Below are 19787 nucleotides of genomic sequence, written 5' to 3' on the forward strand. Positions count from 1 at the left end.
GTTTCAGACTCAGGATATTTTAACAGCAAGACTTCATTTAAATATTGCACAGCCAGCAGGGTAAGAGCAGAGTATTTTAAGGCAAGGTCAAAATTCACGCTACACCAAGTTATAGACCATCAGGTGGTTTTTGGCTGTGTGTCACCTGCCAGGTAAGAGAGGACCAAGGGGGTGTGATAGGGTCGTACAGAAAAGAAGGCATAAATCTGGAGCAAAAGTGATTAGGTCTTAGAAAAGACCTCACGGGCCTTTGAAAATCACTAAGTAATCCTGTTCAGGCTACTGGAAAGGATTAAGTTACAAAAGGGGCAAAACATCTTCCCATTTTAACTGATGATATTCTTGATGCCTGCCAAGCATTAAGGGTTAAAATTGAACCTACTTTTTCACTTTTGGCACAGTGTTAGAGCCATTACCTCTGTGCTAGTGTTATCAAACTCTACAGGACTACGTTCACCTCAGCACCCTTGTTTATGCAATGCCTTGTCAAAGGCATGGGGTACACTGGGTGTGGGCTGCTGTTTTGAACTTGCTCCTACTAGGGGGTACTATACTGCCTCGTGCCCATATGCAAAAAAAGCAGAGAGGAAATCAGTCTTACAGCTACGACCATGCTTGAATATTTGAGTGGCAGCCTGCAACAAACTAAAACACTGGAACTAACATTTATAATAAAATATGTTCATGTTCTGATCACCCAAATTGATACCAATTTGAAGTGAATGCCATAATAATAGCTGTCATCATATTTTTAAGGATATTTTTATTTTCTTTAAGGCACATAGGCTCGGCATTTTCTCAGTCATTTATGTTACACTATGTTCCCATCGATTCCCCATTTCCCTTTCATTGATACTACTTTGTACTTTCACAACCAGCTTGCATCTTCAGATGGGATTGTCTGACAGTAGCTCATGACTCAGACTAAAATGGCAAACCATTAATCAACTTCAAGATGAAAACCTCCTCTAATCATGTTAGCAGTTAAATTTACTTTTTCTGAAGAAAATGTGTTTGTAGCAAGTTGAACTAATTCTACAGCTTGATCCAGATGTAATAGCACTAATTTCACAAACTGAGAGACTTGAATTGTCAAGCACGTAATGACACTTTGCTTAATTTTGAAAGATTATCCAAATACTTTTTGTAGTTAATTTAACTGCATTGAAACATTATGCACTTGACAAAATCCCTCAGAGAATATTATTTTTTGTCTAAAATAGCATACCTTTTCATAATTGTTCTTCAACACTTTAATTTCACTAAAATTGAGGCATCTATTCAAAGTATTCATATCACAATTTCAAATGTCTCCCATACAAAATACTGATAAAAAAGAATAGACCTTTCTCCCTGGCTCGGTTGAAAACCTTCACACCCTTCAGGTTTACTCCAAGATGGGTTCTCACGGTAACAGCATCAGTAGCATTGTTTTTGTGCCCTCTTTTGATGGACCCATTGGCGTGTGCTCTGTCAAAAGTTCAAACAGATGATTAGCACAATAGTTTAATTAAAGTAATGATTTACCATCATAAGGAGACACGGGACCTTGTCAGGTTGTTAGACACTCCTGTGGCTCAAATTCCAATGTTAAAAATGGCTCACCCCGGGAAATTATAACCATTCAGGATTCCTATTGTGACCTTGCTCGTAAAGAGCTAATCCTTTACAGATTGGAAATCAGGCACTGCAAGAATATTTTGAATCTCAAACACTTTTGGGAAAATAAATTACCTGTCAGACCAGAAGATGTAAACCCCAAAGACTGCAACTGAAAACATATCCATGTTGTTGCCTGACAGCACAATTTCTCGGTTTTCTCCAGTTTCAAGGTCAACTCTCTCTATCTTGTCTGTACGGGCATCACACCAGTATAGTGTATTTTCCTGTGGATCAATTGTACAGTAAACATCAGCAGAATTTTATGAGCGATCTAAGCGTCTTATTTAATAAAAAAAAAGTTACACAGCTCAAGGAAGGGAAAAAAATGCTTTAAAATGACTGAAGAAAAGATTGTAGACATTCTTTGGAGAAGGCTCAGTAGTCAGACCTCATAGTCAATTGATATCCCATTTGGCCAAGCAATATTGGAGCTCACGAGGACAATTTGTTCTGATCCATCCAAACGTGCTCTACCAATACAAGGCTTCCGCCCCCATTCTGTCCAGAACATGAATCTATTGAAAAGATATTAAAGAAAATATGTATTATAAAATTCTCAAATGATAATGTGCATGATTATGAACTGTTGTCATTATCGTTCAAAAAGCTAAGTCCTCTGCACATTCTATACTCTGTGTTCTCATTATTTGCCATTGACTGCTACATAATACCTCTACAACCTTTAATATCTTTATCGATCATTCAGTATATACAATCAGAATACAGCATTGATCAATATAGAATGTAATCGGTCTCCCTTACAAAACAATAAAATACAAAACGAATGGACCTTTTCTGCTAGCTTGGTTGAAAATCTTTATACCCTTCAGGTTGACCCCAAAGTGAGTTCTCATTGAGTGCAGAATGAAAATTGTGTCACAGAGGCTTGTATGATTGAGCACACGCATGTAATGGCAACATTTGAGTTATACGTAATGATTTAACTGGAAGTTAGAATGTATCAACAGGGAAGGTACATTATTTTAGAAGTTATATAATTCAGTTAACAAGAAAGAAAGCTGAATTACCCTGAATATTATTTCAAAAATAGATTTGGATTTTTAAAAACTACGTTTCATTCATCAAATCAAATATTATTTCTGAAACTGCACACTGTTATGGTGTGAATTGCTAAAGTCTCCTTACAGGAAAAATGACAATTTTTTTTAGCAGATGAACCAAAATCTCAGCAGAGACTCAGAAGACACAAATCAATGCCTGAAACAGGCCTGTCAGTGTCTTCCAATCAGTTCAGAGAGATATTTCCTGGGGAATTAAAACATAGATAAAGCATCTCAGAAGTGGCAACCTCAAAACTGAGTCTGTGCTGCACTTTGGGCCTTCTGGTTTTGGAACAAAGGCCCAGAGGCATTTCAGAGTACCTGAAGTGTAACTATATAAAAACTGACAGTGATCAAATCTAAGTTTAAGGTAGCAACATGAAAGCTGGATATTGCTTTGGATAGGGCCACAATTTAAAAACTGTCTTCACCTCAGGTCACTGGCAGAAACACTCAGGGCAGAATTTGTACAGAGAAGTTCAACTCCCTGCCTTCTGCTGAGCTGTGTCAGGTAGGGTCAAAGGTCACTCCAACCACTGGGATAATGGGTTACAACAGGTGTACAAGGTGAATGACTACTGTATCACTATGGCAACTGGCTCAACAAGCCACTACATTTTAAAAAGTATATTTTATTAGTCCTTAAAATTCTTGCATGGTCTGCTCAAAGCAAATTCTATTTTTTGCTCATTGTAGGTTTTCAGATAGCTGCCTGAAACCTATTGCCTCTTGGTCTTTCTCATGATAATCTTTGTATTTTAGAGAAAGACTAAAATCAGCCAAAACTTTTAAAAAAAGAGAGCAGGACTTTATGTTTCTCGGATTTCTCATTCAGTATGGGTCTGGTGGGCCAAAAGGCCTACTTCAATGAAATATTCTCAGAAAGTAAATTTTAAAAAGGAAGGGGCTGTATTTTCTTTTATTCATTCATGTGGGTATCACTAGAAAGGCCAAAATGTATTGCCCATCGCTAAATACCCAGGGACCAGTTGAGAATCCATTACATTGCTGTGGCTCTGGAGTCATGTGCCAGCCACACCAGGTAAGAAAGGCAGATTTCTCTGCCCAAAGGGGCATTAGTGAACCAGATAGGTTTCCCCCGAACAATCAGCAACGGTTTTGTGGTCATTATTAAGCTCTTGTTTCCAGATTATTATTGAATTCAAGTTCCACCATCTGCCATGACAGGATTTGGGCCCAGGTCCCCAGAATATTCCCTGACTCTCTGGACTAATAGCCCAGTGATAATATCACTAGGCCATCACTTACCAGGAATCAGTTTCCTTGCCCCTGGCTAAAAGATAGAACAGAGCCCACTGAAGACAATACCAGCTGAGGATAACTAGGCAGGACTTCTGTCTTTTTGAATCAAGAAACTTCAGATTGGTATGACAGGTCAGCACAACGTTGAGGGCTGAAAGGCCTGTACTGTGCTGTAATGTTCTATGTTCTATGTTCACTTCACAGAGAAGCTGGCCAATCACAGGCTAATTAGATTGGTACTTAGGAATGTGTTTGGTGATTTACTGTTGTGCCAAGTTGGCAAGTAAGGGGAACAGATAGGTATTTCTGTGGCTAAAGGCACCATGACGGTGTGTTGCCTCCCTGGTGGCAAAATTAAGAGTACAATTAACCGGCTGCAAGACACCCTGAAAGGGGAAAGTGACAAGACAGAGGTATTGGTGGACATTAGTATCAATGTTGTAGGTAGAATGAGCTATTTGGTCTGACATCAAGAAATCAGGGAGCTAGGCAGGAGACTAAAGAGCAGTCTTCAAAGGATGTAATTTCTGGATTATTGCCAATGCCACGTGCTGGCAAGTATTGAAATTGGAGAACAGGGCACATGAATGTGTGACTTAGGAGTTGAAGCAGGAAGGAGGATTTCAGACTCCGGGATCAATGAGTGCAGTGGGTACACAGCATACTTTAGTAAAGGAACCAAGGCAGATGAAATTCAGCCACGTGAGTTTCAAAGGAGCAAGGCAGGATTCAAGCAACCCCCACTTTAATGCTAAGAGTATTATTGACAAAACAGATGTGGTAATAATGAACACATGGGATTATGATGTTTTTGCCATCACAGAGACATGGTTGAGGGAAGGGCAAATCTGGTAAATCAACATTCTGGTTTATAGGATGTGCAGGTAGGACAGAGGATGGTCTAAAAGATGTGTTGGGTGCATTAATATCCCAATTAAGGACTTCAAACATGCCCATTGACAGATGGGTCTTCCTGTGCTACATCACCTTACGTAATTGCAAAGGCAAGAGAGACATATAGGTAGAAAGTGGGTAGGTCAGCACTAGATTTAACGAGCCCCCCAACCCACCTTCAAATCCAGCATCAAATTTGCCTTGTAATAGAAATACCCAGAAATACCCTGGATTATTTAGCATTAATGTACATTTAATTAAAATTGACTTTGTTTTACATTCAGAAGTCCAGAAAGCGGTGCTCATTTAGCAGCTGTTCCTGGGGGGAAGGGATTCTGTTTGTAGCATAGATTATGTTGCTAATACATTAGTAACCCCCTCCCTGCTCGTTATGTTCTAATCATTGGCTCTGGAGTATTTGACAAGCTTAATGCTGCTTTGGTAAATTCACCCAAATCGATCTTTCCTGTTGAATAAAGAATATTCATCTAAACCTGAGAAGAATTTAATACAATTTCTTGCAGAAATAATTGTGCAAGAGTAACTATAGTTTTGGACAAATTAACCATAGGCTTGATCTCTTAAATATTCAGTGTATTACCAAATCTAAACTGTGGCTCAGTATTACCTTGGAGAGAAACAGTACTCTAAATGAACTACTTACAATTTGAAACACACTTTCCCAAAGGGAAGTAACATAGAATGCATAATTTCCCTTGTTGGAGAAAGTTGATATGTTCTCATCTCTTAACATCAGATTCTCTGTGATTCTGGGTTAGGAAGGTGCAGGCAGTTTTCTGATTCCCTTTCGGTTGTTACCATTTTCAGAATGTTCTGCTGAAAGTGATGGTGGCCATGTACCATATCTGACCAAATGTATTTTAAATGATGGAGTGACAGTATTAGTCAAACATGGCAGGTTTATTTTTTGCAGTTGTAGAATTGCTAAATGCATTTAAAAAATCTCACTGAAATGAAATTGTAGGATGGAAAGGAGCTGAACATTTGTTAAATCTAGTGGCTTAATGGTACTTCCAATGTTGACATTTTTTAAGCAAAGTTTTAACTTATTTGTCAATCTTCTTTAAGCTCTGGTGCCATTTAAGGTTTGCAGCACAGCATTCCTCCTTAATTACTTCACATTTTCCCAACCCTCTCAGCTGTCAGGGCAGCCAGGAATTCTGAACAGGGCCTCCTAAGCTATCACAACAAGGCTGATCCTAGAAAGTCTATGATTTTCAATAGTGAAAAGCCAAGTGGATGGATGCCAGCAAGATCTTGTCTCATCATCATAATAGTAGGATTGTTTATCTTCAAAATAAATTCACGGAGGTTATTTTAATGAATAGAATGATATTTGGGTGTCACTTTGGTAAGGAGTAATCTCATTTTAATGTGAACGGTTGGACTTTCAATCCAAGCTTTCAAGGATCAGAAGAATGTCAAACTCTGCAAGAACATTTCAGATGGAAGTAAACTTTAGCGCAGTGTTGGTCACAGTGGTTAGTATTGCTGCCTCATGGTTCCAGGGACCTGGATTCAATTCTCACCAAGGGTGCCTGTCTGTGTGGAGCTTGCACACACCCCCCACATCTGCATGAGTTTCCTCCCACAGTCCAAAAATGTACAGGTTAGGTGATTTGGCCATGCTGAAGAAATATTTGCCGTTCAATACCCAGGGATATGCAGTTTAAGTGAGTTAGGTGTGGTGAAAACACCTCATACAGGATTACAGGTGGGGAGGCTGGATCTAGGTAGGATGCTCTTCAATGAGGCCAAATGGCCTCATTTTGCCCTGTCAATCGATTCATTGATGGGATATGATTCCTAAAAAATCTCGAGATTCCAGAATGATTTTAGAAAACAAGGACCAATAGGCCAGTTAATTCATATAAGGCATTGGAAAAATGCTAGAAACTACTGTAAAAGAACTCTTAACAATGCATGCAGAAAATCATAATCATCAGACAGATTCAATGCAATTGCTCACAAGCGAAATCATTCTTGACAATTTTAATAGGGTTTTTTGACAATACATTGCTATTGGTGGAGAACTGGTTAATGGAAAGGAAATGAAAAAATGGGATTAACTGGATAGTTTCACATTTGTACCTGTGACTAGTGGTATATCACTTGGATCAGTGTCAGACTCTCAACCCTCTGTAATCTGTAACAATGATTTTGACAAAGGCATGGAGTGCAATGTTTCCAATGTTTCCTAGGTAGATGAAAATGTAGGCTCCATGTAGACAGCAGACAGATATGGATTGGTTTGAGTAGGTAATAGAGTTGTTGATGCTGTATAGATGTGAAATTATGTGTTTAATTGAAAGACCAGGAAAACAATATATTCTAAAAATGGTATGAAATGTCTAATTTCTGATGTTCGGAGACACTTTGATGCAGAAGTGTAAGTAACACATAAAGTTAAAGGGTAGTAATTCAGATAATTAGGAAAACAGTAGCAGAGTGGCCTTTGATTTAAACAAATTGGAGTACAAGATTCAGGACGTCTTTGTACAATTGTGTAAGACCTTTGACAGACAACACCTGGAGTACTGAATCCAGTTTGATTCTCATATGTAAGGAAGCTTCTCTTTTCTTCTTTTTTCATTCATTGCATAAAAGCATCACTGGTTAAGCCAACATTTATTGCCCATCCCAGTGGGTATTTAAGAGTAAACCACATTGCCTTGAGTCTGGAGGTAAGATGAGGTAAGGATGGCAGAGATAATAGAAACTGCCGATGCTGGAGAGTCTGGAATAATACAGTGTGAAGCTGGATGAACACAGCAGGCCAAGCAGCATCAGAGGAGCATGAAAGTTTGACGTTTTGGGTCGAGACCCTAAATGTCAAACTTTCCTCCTCCTCTGTGGCTGCTTGGCCTGCTGTGTTCATCCAGCTTCACACTGTGTTATCTCTAGGTAAGGATGGCAGTTTTCTTCCCTAAAGGATGCTAGCGAGCCGGACAGACTTTATTCTGACAATCAGCAATGGATTTATGATCATCATTAAAGCCATAATTCCAGATTTTCATTGAATACAAATTCCACCATCTGCCAGATGGCTGTTCCTGGAACATTACCTAGGTTTCTGGTCAACAGTCCAGCGATAATATCACTAGGCTATCACCTTCCCCTTCCCCAAACACATGCATTGTAGTTGGTACAGCAAAATTTCTGGAATGGAAGCACTGCCCTTTGATGAAAGGGCGATTGAAGTTGCTCCACATTCTTTGGAGTTTGGAAAGATGAGAGGGAGTTTAAATCAACACAAGATTCTGAAAGGATTTGATCTTTCCTGGGGATGAAATCCACAATGTGAAAGCGCAGGGCAGGATGCTATTTAGGATTTAGACAAGGAGATAGTTCTACTTTTGGGAGGGCATGAATGTTTGGAATTCTGTATCCAGAGGATTGTGGTTGCTTCACCATTGAGAATATTCACATTGAGATAAACATAGTTTGGAAAGCAAAGGATATGGACAACAGATGGAAAAGTGGCTTCAGCCAGATTAACAGTAATCATACTGGAAGATGAAGCAGCCTTGAATGAGCATATAATTTACTCATATTTCTTTGCTTTTATATACCTGGCACTTTTAGGTTGTAATGAGCTTGGAATCATGGGACATCTGAGGAAAGATTGTAGGGAGTGGCAATGGTATTGTGGTAATGTCGCTGGGCTAGAACAGACGATGTTCTGGGAGCAGGATTTGAATCCCACAGAATCCAATAAAAATCTGAAATTGGAAGGCTAATTGTGGCAATGAGTTTGTTCTGGTCAAAACCAATCATGGTTCTCAATACACTGTAGAGAAGGAAACTCACTAGCCTCACCTGGTCTGACCTGCACATGACTCCAGACCTAAGGCAATGTGACTGCCTACTCATTACCCTCTGAAATGGTCGAGCAAGCCATTTGGTTGCGAAAAAGCCTCAAAAAAGAATAAAACCAGGCAGACCATCTGGCATCAACTTAGTCACCAAAAATGACAATGTTTCACAACATTCTGTTGAACCTGTATGGCAACCAGCTGCTAGTAACAAATTCGGGAAAGTTATATCACAGGCTAGTCAAGCAAGTGTCACATTATCAAATTCACAGAATCATAGTTTACCACAGACGAAATTGTGTCTCACCACACCAAGGTTGTTTTGTTTTTAGGGCATCTGCTCAGGAATGTTTTTTTTAGTAGCTGTGCTGATGGAAGAGTTATGTTTTTTAAACAAATGGAAAATCTGCCAAGAACTTGACTCTGTTGAGGCCAAGATAGCAACATCACAGAAAAAGAGACAGCTTATTAAGTGGCCAAGAGCACTGGGAAATCAGAAGGTTGGGAAGGGTACAAAAACATACAGAGGAGAACAAAGAGAGAAATAAGGAAGGAGAGGATCAAATATGAAGGCAAGCTATCTAGTAATATTAGAAATGATCGTAAAAGTTTCTTTCAATACATAAGAAACAAACGAGAGGCAAAAGTAGACATTGGGCCGCTCCAAATTGATGTTGGAAGGCTAGTGATGGGAGATAAGGAAATAACTGAAGAACCTAATAAGTACTTCACAGTGGAAGACATGAGTAGTATCCAAACAATTAAGGAGAGTCGGGGGCAGAGTTGAGTATGGTAGGTCTTACAAAAGAGAAAGTGCTAGAAAAGCTAAAAGGTCTAAAAATTGATAAATCTTCTGGCCCTGGTGAGCTACATCCCAGAGTTCTGAGGGAGGTGGCTGAGGAAATAGCGGAGGCTTTGGTTGTGATCTTTCAAAAGTCACTGGAGTCTGGGAAAGTACCAGATGATTGGAAAATTGCTGTTGTAACCCCCTTGTTTAAGAAAGGGTCAAGGCAAAAGATGGAAAATTATAGGCCAATTAGCCTAACCTCGGTTGTTGGTAAAATTCTAGAATCCATCGTTAAGGATGAGATTTCTAAATTCTGAAGTGCAGGGTCAGGTTAGAACAAGTCAGCATGGATTTAGTAAGGGGAAGTCGTGCCTGACAAACCTGTTAGAATTCTTTGAAGAGTAACAAATAGGTTAGAGCAGGGAAACCCAGTGGATGTTAACTATCTAGGCTTCCAAAAGGCCTTTGATAAAGTGTCTCACGGGACACTGCTGTGTAAAGTGAGGGCCCATAGTATTCAAGGTGAGCTACTGGCTTGGATTGAGGATTGGCTGTCTGACAGAAGGCAGAGAGTTGGGATAAAAGGCTCTTTTTCAGAATGGCAACCGGTGACGAGTGGTGTCCCGCAGGGTTCAGCGTTGGGGCCGCAGCTGGTCACTTCATATATTAATGATCTGGATGAAGGGACTGGGGGCAATCTGGCGAAGTTAACCAATGATGCAAAGACAGGTGGACAGGCAGGTAGTATTGAGGAGGTGGGGAGGCTGCAGATAGATTTAGACAGTTTAGGAGAGTAGTCCGGGAAATGGCTAATGAAATTCAATGTGAGCAAATGTGAGGTTTTGCACTTTGGAAAAAAGAATACAGGCACGGACTATTTTCTAACCGGTAAGAAAATTCGCAAAGCAGAAGTACAAAGGGATCTGGGAGTGTTAGTCTAGGATTCTTTAAAGGTTAACTTGCAGGTAGAGTCCGTGTTTAAGAAAGCAATTGTAATGTTGTTGTTTATCTCAAGAGGGTTGGAATATAAAAGCAGTGATGTGCATCTGACGCTTTATAAAGCTCTAGTCAGGCCCTATTTAGAATACCGTGTCCAATTTTGGGCCCCACGCCTCAGGAAGGGCATACTGGCACTCAAGCATGCCCAGCAGAGATTCACACGGATGATCCCTGGAATGGTAGGTTTAGCATACAATGAACGGCTAAGGATCCTGGGATTGTATTCATTGGAGCTTAGAATGTTGAGGGGAGATCTAATAGAAACTTACAAGATAATGCATGGCTCAGAAAGGGTGGATGCTGGGAAGCTGTTTCCGTTAGGTGGAGAGACCAGGGCCCCTGGCACAGCCTTAGAATTAGAGGGGGTAAATTTAAAACAGAAATGAGGAGACATTTCTTCAGCCAGAGAGTGGTGGGCCTGTGGAATTCATTGCCACAGAGCCCAGTGGAGGCCAGGACGTTAAATGTCTTCAAGGCAGAGCTTGGTAAATTCTTGATCTCACAAGGAATCAAGAGCTAGGGGGAGAGTGCAGGGAAGTGGAGTTGAAATGCCCATCAGCCATGATTTAAATGGCGGAGTGGGCTCGATGGGCCGAATGGCCTTACTTCCACTCCTATGTCTTATGGTCTATTCACCATCCCTGGGCTTATCCAGAAATACTCCAGTAGTTGTGATGGCACCGTGGTATACAGTCAGGAGGAAGTTGCCCTGGGAGAATGTCTCATACCAGTTTGTAAAATATGACCAAGGAAACCCCCTGCAGGTTATTAAGCATTCCCTCCAACTTTCCCTCCAAATCGCAAGCAAGCACAGCCACTGCAAAATGTCTGTGCACAGTGATTAGAGACAGCACACCAACTGCGGCTTTGACCTTTGGCTCCAGAAGTCACTTCAGTGCACAAACATCAGGGGTCCATGTAACCTGAAAGAAAATTAGAGGAAATGCTAACCTTCACCCCACACATACCACCTCAGCCCATGAATCAGTACTCCTCCATATGGAACAGCACCTGGAGATAGAAGGGTGAAAAATATAGTCTGGGAGGTGGTCTTCAACGTTCATCCGCAAGTGTGGCTCAGCAGCACCTTTACTAGTCGAGTGGGTAAAGTGCTAAATGATGTAACTGCTGGACTGAGTCTATGGCAGGTAGTGAAGGAACCAATAAGAGATGTAAAGCATAGTTGACCTCATCCTCACCACTCTGCCTGCCAAAGGTGCATCTGTCCATGATAATGTCACGAAGTACAACTACCATATATTCCTTGTGGGGATGAAGTTTCATCTTTGCTTTAAGTATACTCTCCATTGTTTTGTGTACCACTATGACCATGCTAAGTAGGATAGACTTCAAACAGATTTAGCAACTCAACATTGGACATCAATGAAGACTGAGGGTCATCTGTAGCAGAATCATACACCAACACAAGCTGTAACCTCAAGATCAATTATATTGTCCACCATACTATTACCATCAAACCAGAAATCAACCTTGGTTCAATGAAGAGTGCAAAATGGCATGCCAGGGGCAACACCAGGCATGCTGTATACACATAAAACATGGCATCAATTTGGTGAACCAACAACATGATAACGATCATAGGTAGCAAGTGATAGAAGGGGCTAAGTGATTCCACAACCAGTGGGTCTGATCTAAGCTCTGAAGTCCTGTCATATCCAAGCATGAATGGTGGCAAACAATTGAAAAAAAACTCACTGGAGGAGGCAGCTCCATAAGTATCTCTTCTTTACACTAGATAAGGCTAAAACAATTTCAAAAGTCAGAGTGGCGTATGTTCTGAGGACATGGATTTGAATCCCACGATGACAGATGGTGAACTTTGAATTCAGTTTAAAAATGTCTGGAATAAACACCTAATGGCAACACTGTTAATTTTTGTACAGATCTATCTGGCTTACTAATGTCTAGCAAAGAAGGAAGCCTGCAATCCTTACTTTGTTCGACCTACATTTGACACTCGACTGACAACAATTTGTTTCACTCTTATCTGCCTTCTGTGCAAGTAGGGATGAGCAATAAATGTTGGCATAGTCTTTAGCACTCACTTCCCATGACAAATAAAGAATGAAACAAACTGGTCCCCACATCAGGTTCGCTGGAATGAAAACTCAGTTCAGAGGGGAGAGAGCGAAGAGAAAGGAGACTGGTAAACAATTATACATGGCAAGGAATTTTTTTTAATATCATTTCTAAAATTTTCTTATCAAGAATTCACAATTCCTTTTTAGTAAATATTTATATTTAGCATTCAGGATTTGCAATAAAAATGGAACTTGGGTTGTGCGGAATTAACTGCGAGATGATAAAATATTTTTGAAAAATGCGAAAGGGCACTCACACACCAAACTATTCTGTGACAATTCAATTTTTTTATCTTTTTTTATATTCTCTACATCATTGTAAAAACAGCTTCTGCAACTTGTTGACATGTGGATCAATCCACCAAATCATGAACATATCCTCTATAACTGGAGCTGACTACTCAGAAGCTTTCAGCCATGAACTTAGAAGTGGCTGAATGAGAAATTGAGGCTGACATTGCTCAGCTGAAGACAGCAGGCAAGGATGTAAAAATAGATCAGTCGACTGAAATGAAGAATAGCACTGAATATGGCCATCAAGCTAATTTTCTCATCTGAAAAGAAAGCTGGTTTACCCTTTCTCTGGATGGACAGCTATTGCACGTGGCTGATCAAGCCCTTGGGAGATGACCACATAGCGAAAAGAGCCATTAAATCTTGCAACTTCTATTATATTGAAGCCATAATCTGACCAATATATATTACCTGTGAAAGATGTAGAAGAGATAAATGTTAATGTTCCATCAAAGTACAACATTAGGAAATAATTGAAAAAATGGATAGAAAAATTTCATACCAGCTATCCAATCAACTGCTATGCCTTCAACCCGTCCAAGACCATTTGTGATAATATCATCCCTCCAGGTCTGGTCTCGTTTAGCTCTGCTAATTGTACTCCTTCCCATATCTGTCCAATAGATTGTATCATTCTCTATAAATAAAGTTTGATAATTAAAATTTCAAAAGGTCACTAATTTTCCAGGATATTTTACAAATCAAATTCTAACAAGAATGTTTTATCTTTTAAATGAATTTATTTTGGTGTGTTCTTCCTCAGGTTCGTATCAATTTTCTTCCCTCTGCCTGCAAGGTGTGCATTAAGTTATTCCTTTGACAACTTTAAATGCTGTTTTCGAGGGAAGGTCTTACGAGGAAATGTTGAGAGAGCTCGGGCTTTTCTCTTTAGAACAACGAAGGATGAGAGATGACTTGATAGAGGTGGACAAAATGACCAGAGGCATAGATAGAGTGGACAGCCAAAGACTTTTTCCTAGGGTGGAGGTAGTTATTATGAGAGGGTGTAGTTTTAAAGTGAGTGGAGGTAAATACAGGGGAGTCATCGGAGTTCTTTACTCAGAGAGTGGTCGGGAAGTGGAATGGATTGCCAGAGAAGATAGTGGAGTTGGCCTCATTCGGGGCATTTAAGCGGCGACGAGATAGGCATATGGATGATAGTATAAGGTTAGGGTGGAGCTTAGATAGACCTTAGGATAAGGGTAAAAGTTCAGCACAACATCGTGGGCCGAAGGGCCTGTACTGTGCTGTATTGTTCTGTGTTCTCTACATTCATGTATGAGACTGTGTTTAAAAATACACTCAACCTACACTGATAGCACAGTCAAGTTCAATTTTGTCTCGTGTAAAAGTTTCAACACAGATTTGCAGACACATTTTCAACAGCAGTCAGGATCTGGAATTTTGAACTTTGACCTAAATTGGGCTCAGGCCCGACAGTGCCTGCCCAAAGGCCACATTCAGAAGATGCGAATCAGTTTTGGGTTTAGGTTTTATTTAGATTTTAGCAATGAATCGCAGGAGTTTAAAAAAATGCTCCATCAACAGCTCCAGAGGAAGATAGTTCAGATAACTCCATTTTTGGGGAATGGTGAGGTGATAAGGATAGGGTACCAACATGCTGGGAGACATAAGACTGAGTAAGATCTCATGGTATATTCTAATTCTGTAAATGTGCTTTATTTTTCTTCCTAAATGTAATTGTTTGGTTGTTCAGAACCTGGGTATTGCTGAAACCCAACATATTTTGTCTAAGTTTTTTGTCCTACACTTAACAGGGCAATGAGAAAGAAACACCAATGTAAGAAATAAACAACATTGATACTGAATGAGAGAAGAATGTCAATAACTCAACATGTGAACACTAAGCAGTAGAAGTGTCATCATTTGGATGATTTCTGAGAATAATTTACCAAATTTCATATTATTTTTATTTTAAATCAGGCAGGTTGATTCTGATTGGTCATGACATTGCCCTGAAGAATGAATGACAGAATACCTCTCATCTATTTTCTCTCTGGCAATCCTTCTACCAAACAGAGTATAATGTAGTTTTGTATACATTTTCTTCTCCCTTTACTTTCTTCATAAAGAATGATATTTTCCCGAGCAGCATCCTGACTGTGAGGACACCTATTATTTATAAAAGAGTTTATTTTCCTATCAGCATTGCTCGTAGACCAGAAGGAGTAGCAATCTTTCCAATCAGCTCCCAAACAGATGGACCCCACCCCTATGCCCTCCACTCCCAATGGGTCATTGTAGTGAACCTAGTCCCATCAACACCTCACCCTGTGGTCTAGGATTAGACCGTCATCCCTAATCTGAGCAAAAGGCTCCTATTTCTTACACAGTGCAAAATGGTCCCTGCATAAATTGGTGCCATGGCTGTAAAACAGGGAGGTTTCCAGACAGGGTGTTTCATAGCAAAAAAATTGCATGCTGTGGAGTTTAAGTTCCATGTCAAATGGCCGGATGGAAACTCTTCCTCTCACCTCCCACTACCAGGATACACTTATAAAACTTACTCCTGGCAATATCAAATTGGGGACAGCACAGTGGCTCTGTGGTTAGCACCGCAGCCTCACAGCACCAGGGACCCAGGTTTGATTCCAGCCTCGGGCAACTGCCTGTGTGGAGTTTGAACATTCTCCCCGTGTCTGCGTGAGTTTCCTCTGGGTGCTCCGGTTTCCTCCCACAGTCCAAGAATGTGCAGACTGAGTGGATTGGCCATGCTAAATTGCCTGTAGTATTCAGAGGTGTTTGGGTTATAGGGGGATGGGTCTGGGTGGGATATATCAAAGGGCAGTGTAGACTTGTTGAGCCGAAGGGCCTGTTTCCACACTGTAGGGAATCTAATCTAATCAAACAGTTGATCAAATCCGATCTACATAATCTACACAGTTGTCAGAGATTATCTTGCTACTCCATAGGGTGCAGTTATTGTCTCTTCCAAAAGAATCAATCTAAACAACATGAACTTAAGTTAACTCATAAATCATAAATAAACTGAAATATCTCCTTGGCACTGAAAATGTTTTTTAGTGTAAAGTATCACTCTCTCAGAACTTCATTGATTAAAATACGGCTTTGATTTCTGTGTTTTGCCTTTTAAGTTCTGTTTTTATTCCTTAATTCTGTCTTGCTTTTTGTGTAATATTATTTATATTTCCTGCTTTTATTCCTATTAAGATTTGTTAATCTGATCTCATTTCGAGATGGTGCAGATTGCTGTGGATGGTGGCAAATTGAAAGCTCATTTAAAAATTTATGGACAACCTTTTCAAGGTGAATGTCATGCACCATTCTCTAACTACTAATTTGTTTACTTTTGACATTAATATTGTTGAATTTCAGAATTGAAATGATTTTGCTATGCAGCAGCTTAAACTGTCTTTTGCTATCTATTATAAGCAAATTCACCATGAGGTAAATCTAATAATCAGTGCATCCTGCACTTAAATCACTGACCTTTAAGCTTTGACCCCAAGTCCTAGAGCTGCAATTGACACCAACATATTGGTAATGATCAGAAATTGGTAGTTTAAGTGCATAAACGACATGTTGCAAAGGTTAATTCCTATCATGGAGGAGGTTTTCTTATTCAGGAGTAGCAAACACATGGCTCCAATACAAATGAGAATCTGGTTCCCTCTGGAGCAATGGTTGAATAATTACTTTCACATGCAGCACAATTCATTATGGCAGTTGAAAGGCTTTCATTTGTCGATATAGAGAGGATTTGCTTCGGCTTCAGTTGCAGCACGCTGTCTTGATAGGCAGGGGTACGATTTGCAAAACCTCTCCTTTTGTGCTATTTCCAATTCACATGTCAATTTACTGAGATTCCACACTGGAGCAGAACCTTGTAAAATTACCAGATGCGTGTTCATGTTCATATCAATGTACTCTAAACACGCAAAGACAGAGAGGTAAAATATCTGAAAGCTTAAATGTTTTCATAATGCACAGTAGTAGGAAGAAATATTTTATCAGTAGCATTTATCTTCATATTGAATGTTGCATGCAATTATTTACAGTCAGTTAAAGGATAACTTAGATTTATATGGGGATTATACGGAATTATTAAGCCTTCAAGAGCAACCCAGCCTCTTGGTTTAACAAAAAAGTAAAACTGCCAGCCCAGGAAACAGCTTGTGGCCTCATCACCAATCAATAGAATCTGGCACCTTGTCCCCTTATTTCCACTCAAAAGCATTTTCTTTTTGTTCTGACCAATAACTATTTCTCATAAGTGTCTTTTTCCATTTTCTTTTCATACAACCTGTACTGTTATTTCTCAATACCACTTTCCTGCTGAAAGAAGTAGAGATTTTCTGGAATTTACTAATCAGAGATAGACTCCAACTCATTTGCACATTTGTGAGTACCATGTCTATACGAAGAAGGGATTGCTAAACTGCAGGACTCAAGCCATCAGAAGACAAGGTGCCTATCCTGTGGCCAAAAAACACAGTGGGCAGGCACAGGGGAACCTCTGAACCCTTTTCAAGAGGGATGCCCAGCTTATAAAGCTGCTAGAAGCACCAAGTGCCATGGCTATCCTGAGCTGGAGTGAACACTGCTAGGACTGCAGACAAACTGAGGCAGGAGGCCCAACAGAACTTCAAAGTGAAGTCAGTCTTGGGTTTTTGTTTGCATGATTTGGTGGGGGTAAGTGGTGGTTTGAAGAGCATGCAGGTTGGAGGGAAGGGTGTACTATCTTCCTGTCTTAACGCTCTACCCTCCAATGGCTTCACCCCCTTCTTTCTGACCATTCAAAGCACTTTTAAAAAAAACCCGGTCCTGCCTGTCTGACCATGCTAATTGTTTTGGAGTCTGAACAGTATAATTTTTGGGGTCAATGGAGTTTTCAATTAACTTTTCATTATTTCACTATGTGTGATAGGTAGGCTGCTGACCTTAATACCCTCCCACCCTCAGTATAATGGAAGTGAGCTCAGGGATGGGTGGGAAGATGTTGATGGGTCTGGCATCAATTTATATTCTGTGTCCACATCGTGCCCCCTACCCCCGCCAACAAAAACACACCCAGCTTGTAAAATCGAGCCTGAGTTTCATCTGTTGGCGATTCCTGAGAAATGCAAATTGCTGCAGTATCTATGAGAATGTTATTGTTTGAATTGTCACTGATAACTCAAACTGCTGAGCATGGTGAGTGAGAATACTGAATCATGAGGGTAGAAGCCAGTTGTCCTGATAGTCTGCTTCCTGACTGTCTTATGAACAACTAGGTTGGTTAATGTGAAAATTTGAAAATAATCACAATAAACAATTCCAAAGGGAAAACGACTTATCCAGTGAGGATAGACATTGTATTATGGTGTAGACACAGACATGACATTTTATTATAAATGCAGCTAAAATATTGAACACTGGAATTTTTAATAATATACACTTCCGAAGTGTTTCACAATGTCTAATTATTATGTATTTGTCAATAATACACTAATAATAAATCTAGCAAACTTCTATATTTTTCATATGTTGAACAATTTGCTACACAAATACTCGAGCTACATCGTATCCAACTTGTGTTGCACTAAATAATCTGCATTAATTTGACGGTGTATTTTTGTTAATAATAATGTAGTTTTTTTTAGTTTAACTATAATTCCTGTCGACATATTGTGAACTGCCTCACTCCCAACGTACAGAATCACTTCTTTCTTAAGATACAGACAGAAAGTACTGGAAAAGATCCAGCAGGTAAGTCTAGATGTTAAATATTGAATGGAGTTAAACACAACTTCCTCCTCCACACTGACTAGGATTGAGCAGAGAGGTAGAAGTGCCTTTAATGGTGTAAAGGTTACCGCAGGAGAGTCTTTTGTCTTTTGCCTTCGCATCTACTTTTAATTAAGCCCCGGGCAGGAAAGGTCAGTGTTAGTCAACTACACACCAACCAATCTATTGCTACTGATATTCTATACACTACAAATGATTTATCATTTGTCATCCATGCCCTTTATTTTATTCACTTATGGTACAAGGTCATCAATGGTTAGTCAGCATTTATTGCCCATCGCTAGTTGCCTATGGGAACGTGGTGCTGAGTTACCTTTTTGCAGTCCATGTGCTGCAGGTAGGCCCACAATGCGCTTGGGGGGTGGGGATAGTTCCAGGGTTTTGACCCATTGACAGTCAGGATGATCAGTAATTTGGAGGAGAACTTGCAGGTGACAGTATTTACATGTATCTACCACCCTTGACCTTCTAGGCAAAAGTGATTTTGGTTTTGGAAGGCGCTGTCGAAAGATCTTAGGCAAATATCTGCAATGCATCTTATAGAAGACACACAATACCAGTACTAACTATCAGTAGTGGAGGAAGTCAATGATTGTGAATGTGGTCCCAATCAAGTAACTGCTTTGTTCTGGATAGTGTCAAGCTTCTTGAATGCTGTTGCAGCTGCAGTCAGATATTGAAATTGGGAAGTCCTCAGCATACTCCTGACATGTGCCTCATAAATGACAGCGAGGCTATAGGGCATCAAGAGATAAGTTACCCGCGACAGAATTCCCAGCCCTTGACCTGCTGTTGTAGCCGCTGTACTTATAGAGAATATAGAACATAACGGTACAGCATAGTCCATGCCCTTCAGCCCACAATGTTGTGCTGAACGTTTAGCCTAAATTTAAGGTCTATCTAACCTCCACCCCTACCTTATATAATTATCTGCATGCCTATCTAATAGCCTCTTAAATATCCCTATTGAGGCTGACTCCACTACCCTCTCTGGCAATGCATTCCATGCCCCTACCACTCTTTGAGTAAAGAACCTACCTCCCCATATCTACCTCCAGCCATTTTAAAACTATGCTGCCTCGTTATAGCAACCTCCACCCGAGGAAAACCTCTGGCTGTC

At 40.1% G+C, this 19787-nt stretch overlaps 1 protein-coding gene across 1 annotated transcript in view; it reads right to left on the reverse strand.

Moving 5' to 3' along the window:
* The window catches only part of LOC125454115 (low-density lipoprotein receptor-related protein 1-like), a 1886982-nt gene that overhangs the window by 458416 nt on the left and 1408779 nt on the right, over positions 1-19787 (reverse strand). Inside the window, exons 36-40 of the mRNA XM_048534492.2 lie at positions 13401-13535; positions 13180-13309; positions 2051-2177; positions 1735-1886; positions 1346-1470 (exon numbers count right to left, since the gene is read on the reverse strand). Coding sequence (XP_048390449.1) covers positions 1346-1470; positions 1735-1886; positions 2051-2177; positions 13180-13309; positions 13401-13535 — 669 coding nt within the window. The remainder of the gene's footprint in view (positions 1-1345; positions 1471-1734; positions 1887-2050; positions 2178-13179; positions 13310-13400; positions 13536-19787) is intronic.

The sequence above is a fragment of the Stegostoma tigrinum genome, chromosome 7 (assembly GCF_030684315.1).
Source record: "Stegostoma tigrinum isolate sSteTig4 chromosome 7, sSteTig4.hap1, whole genome shotgun sequence".
NCBI lineage: Eukaryota > Metazoa > Chordata > Chondrichthyes > Orectolobiformes > Stegostomatidae > Stegostoma > Stegostoma tigrinum.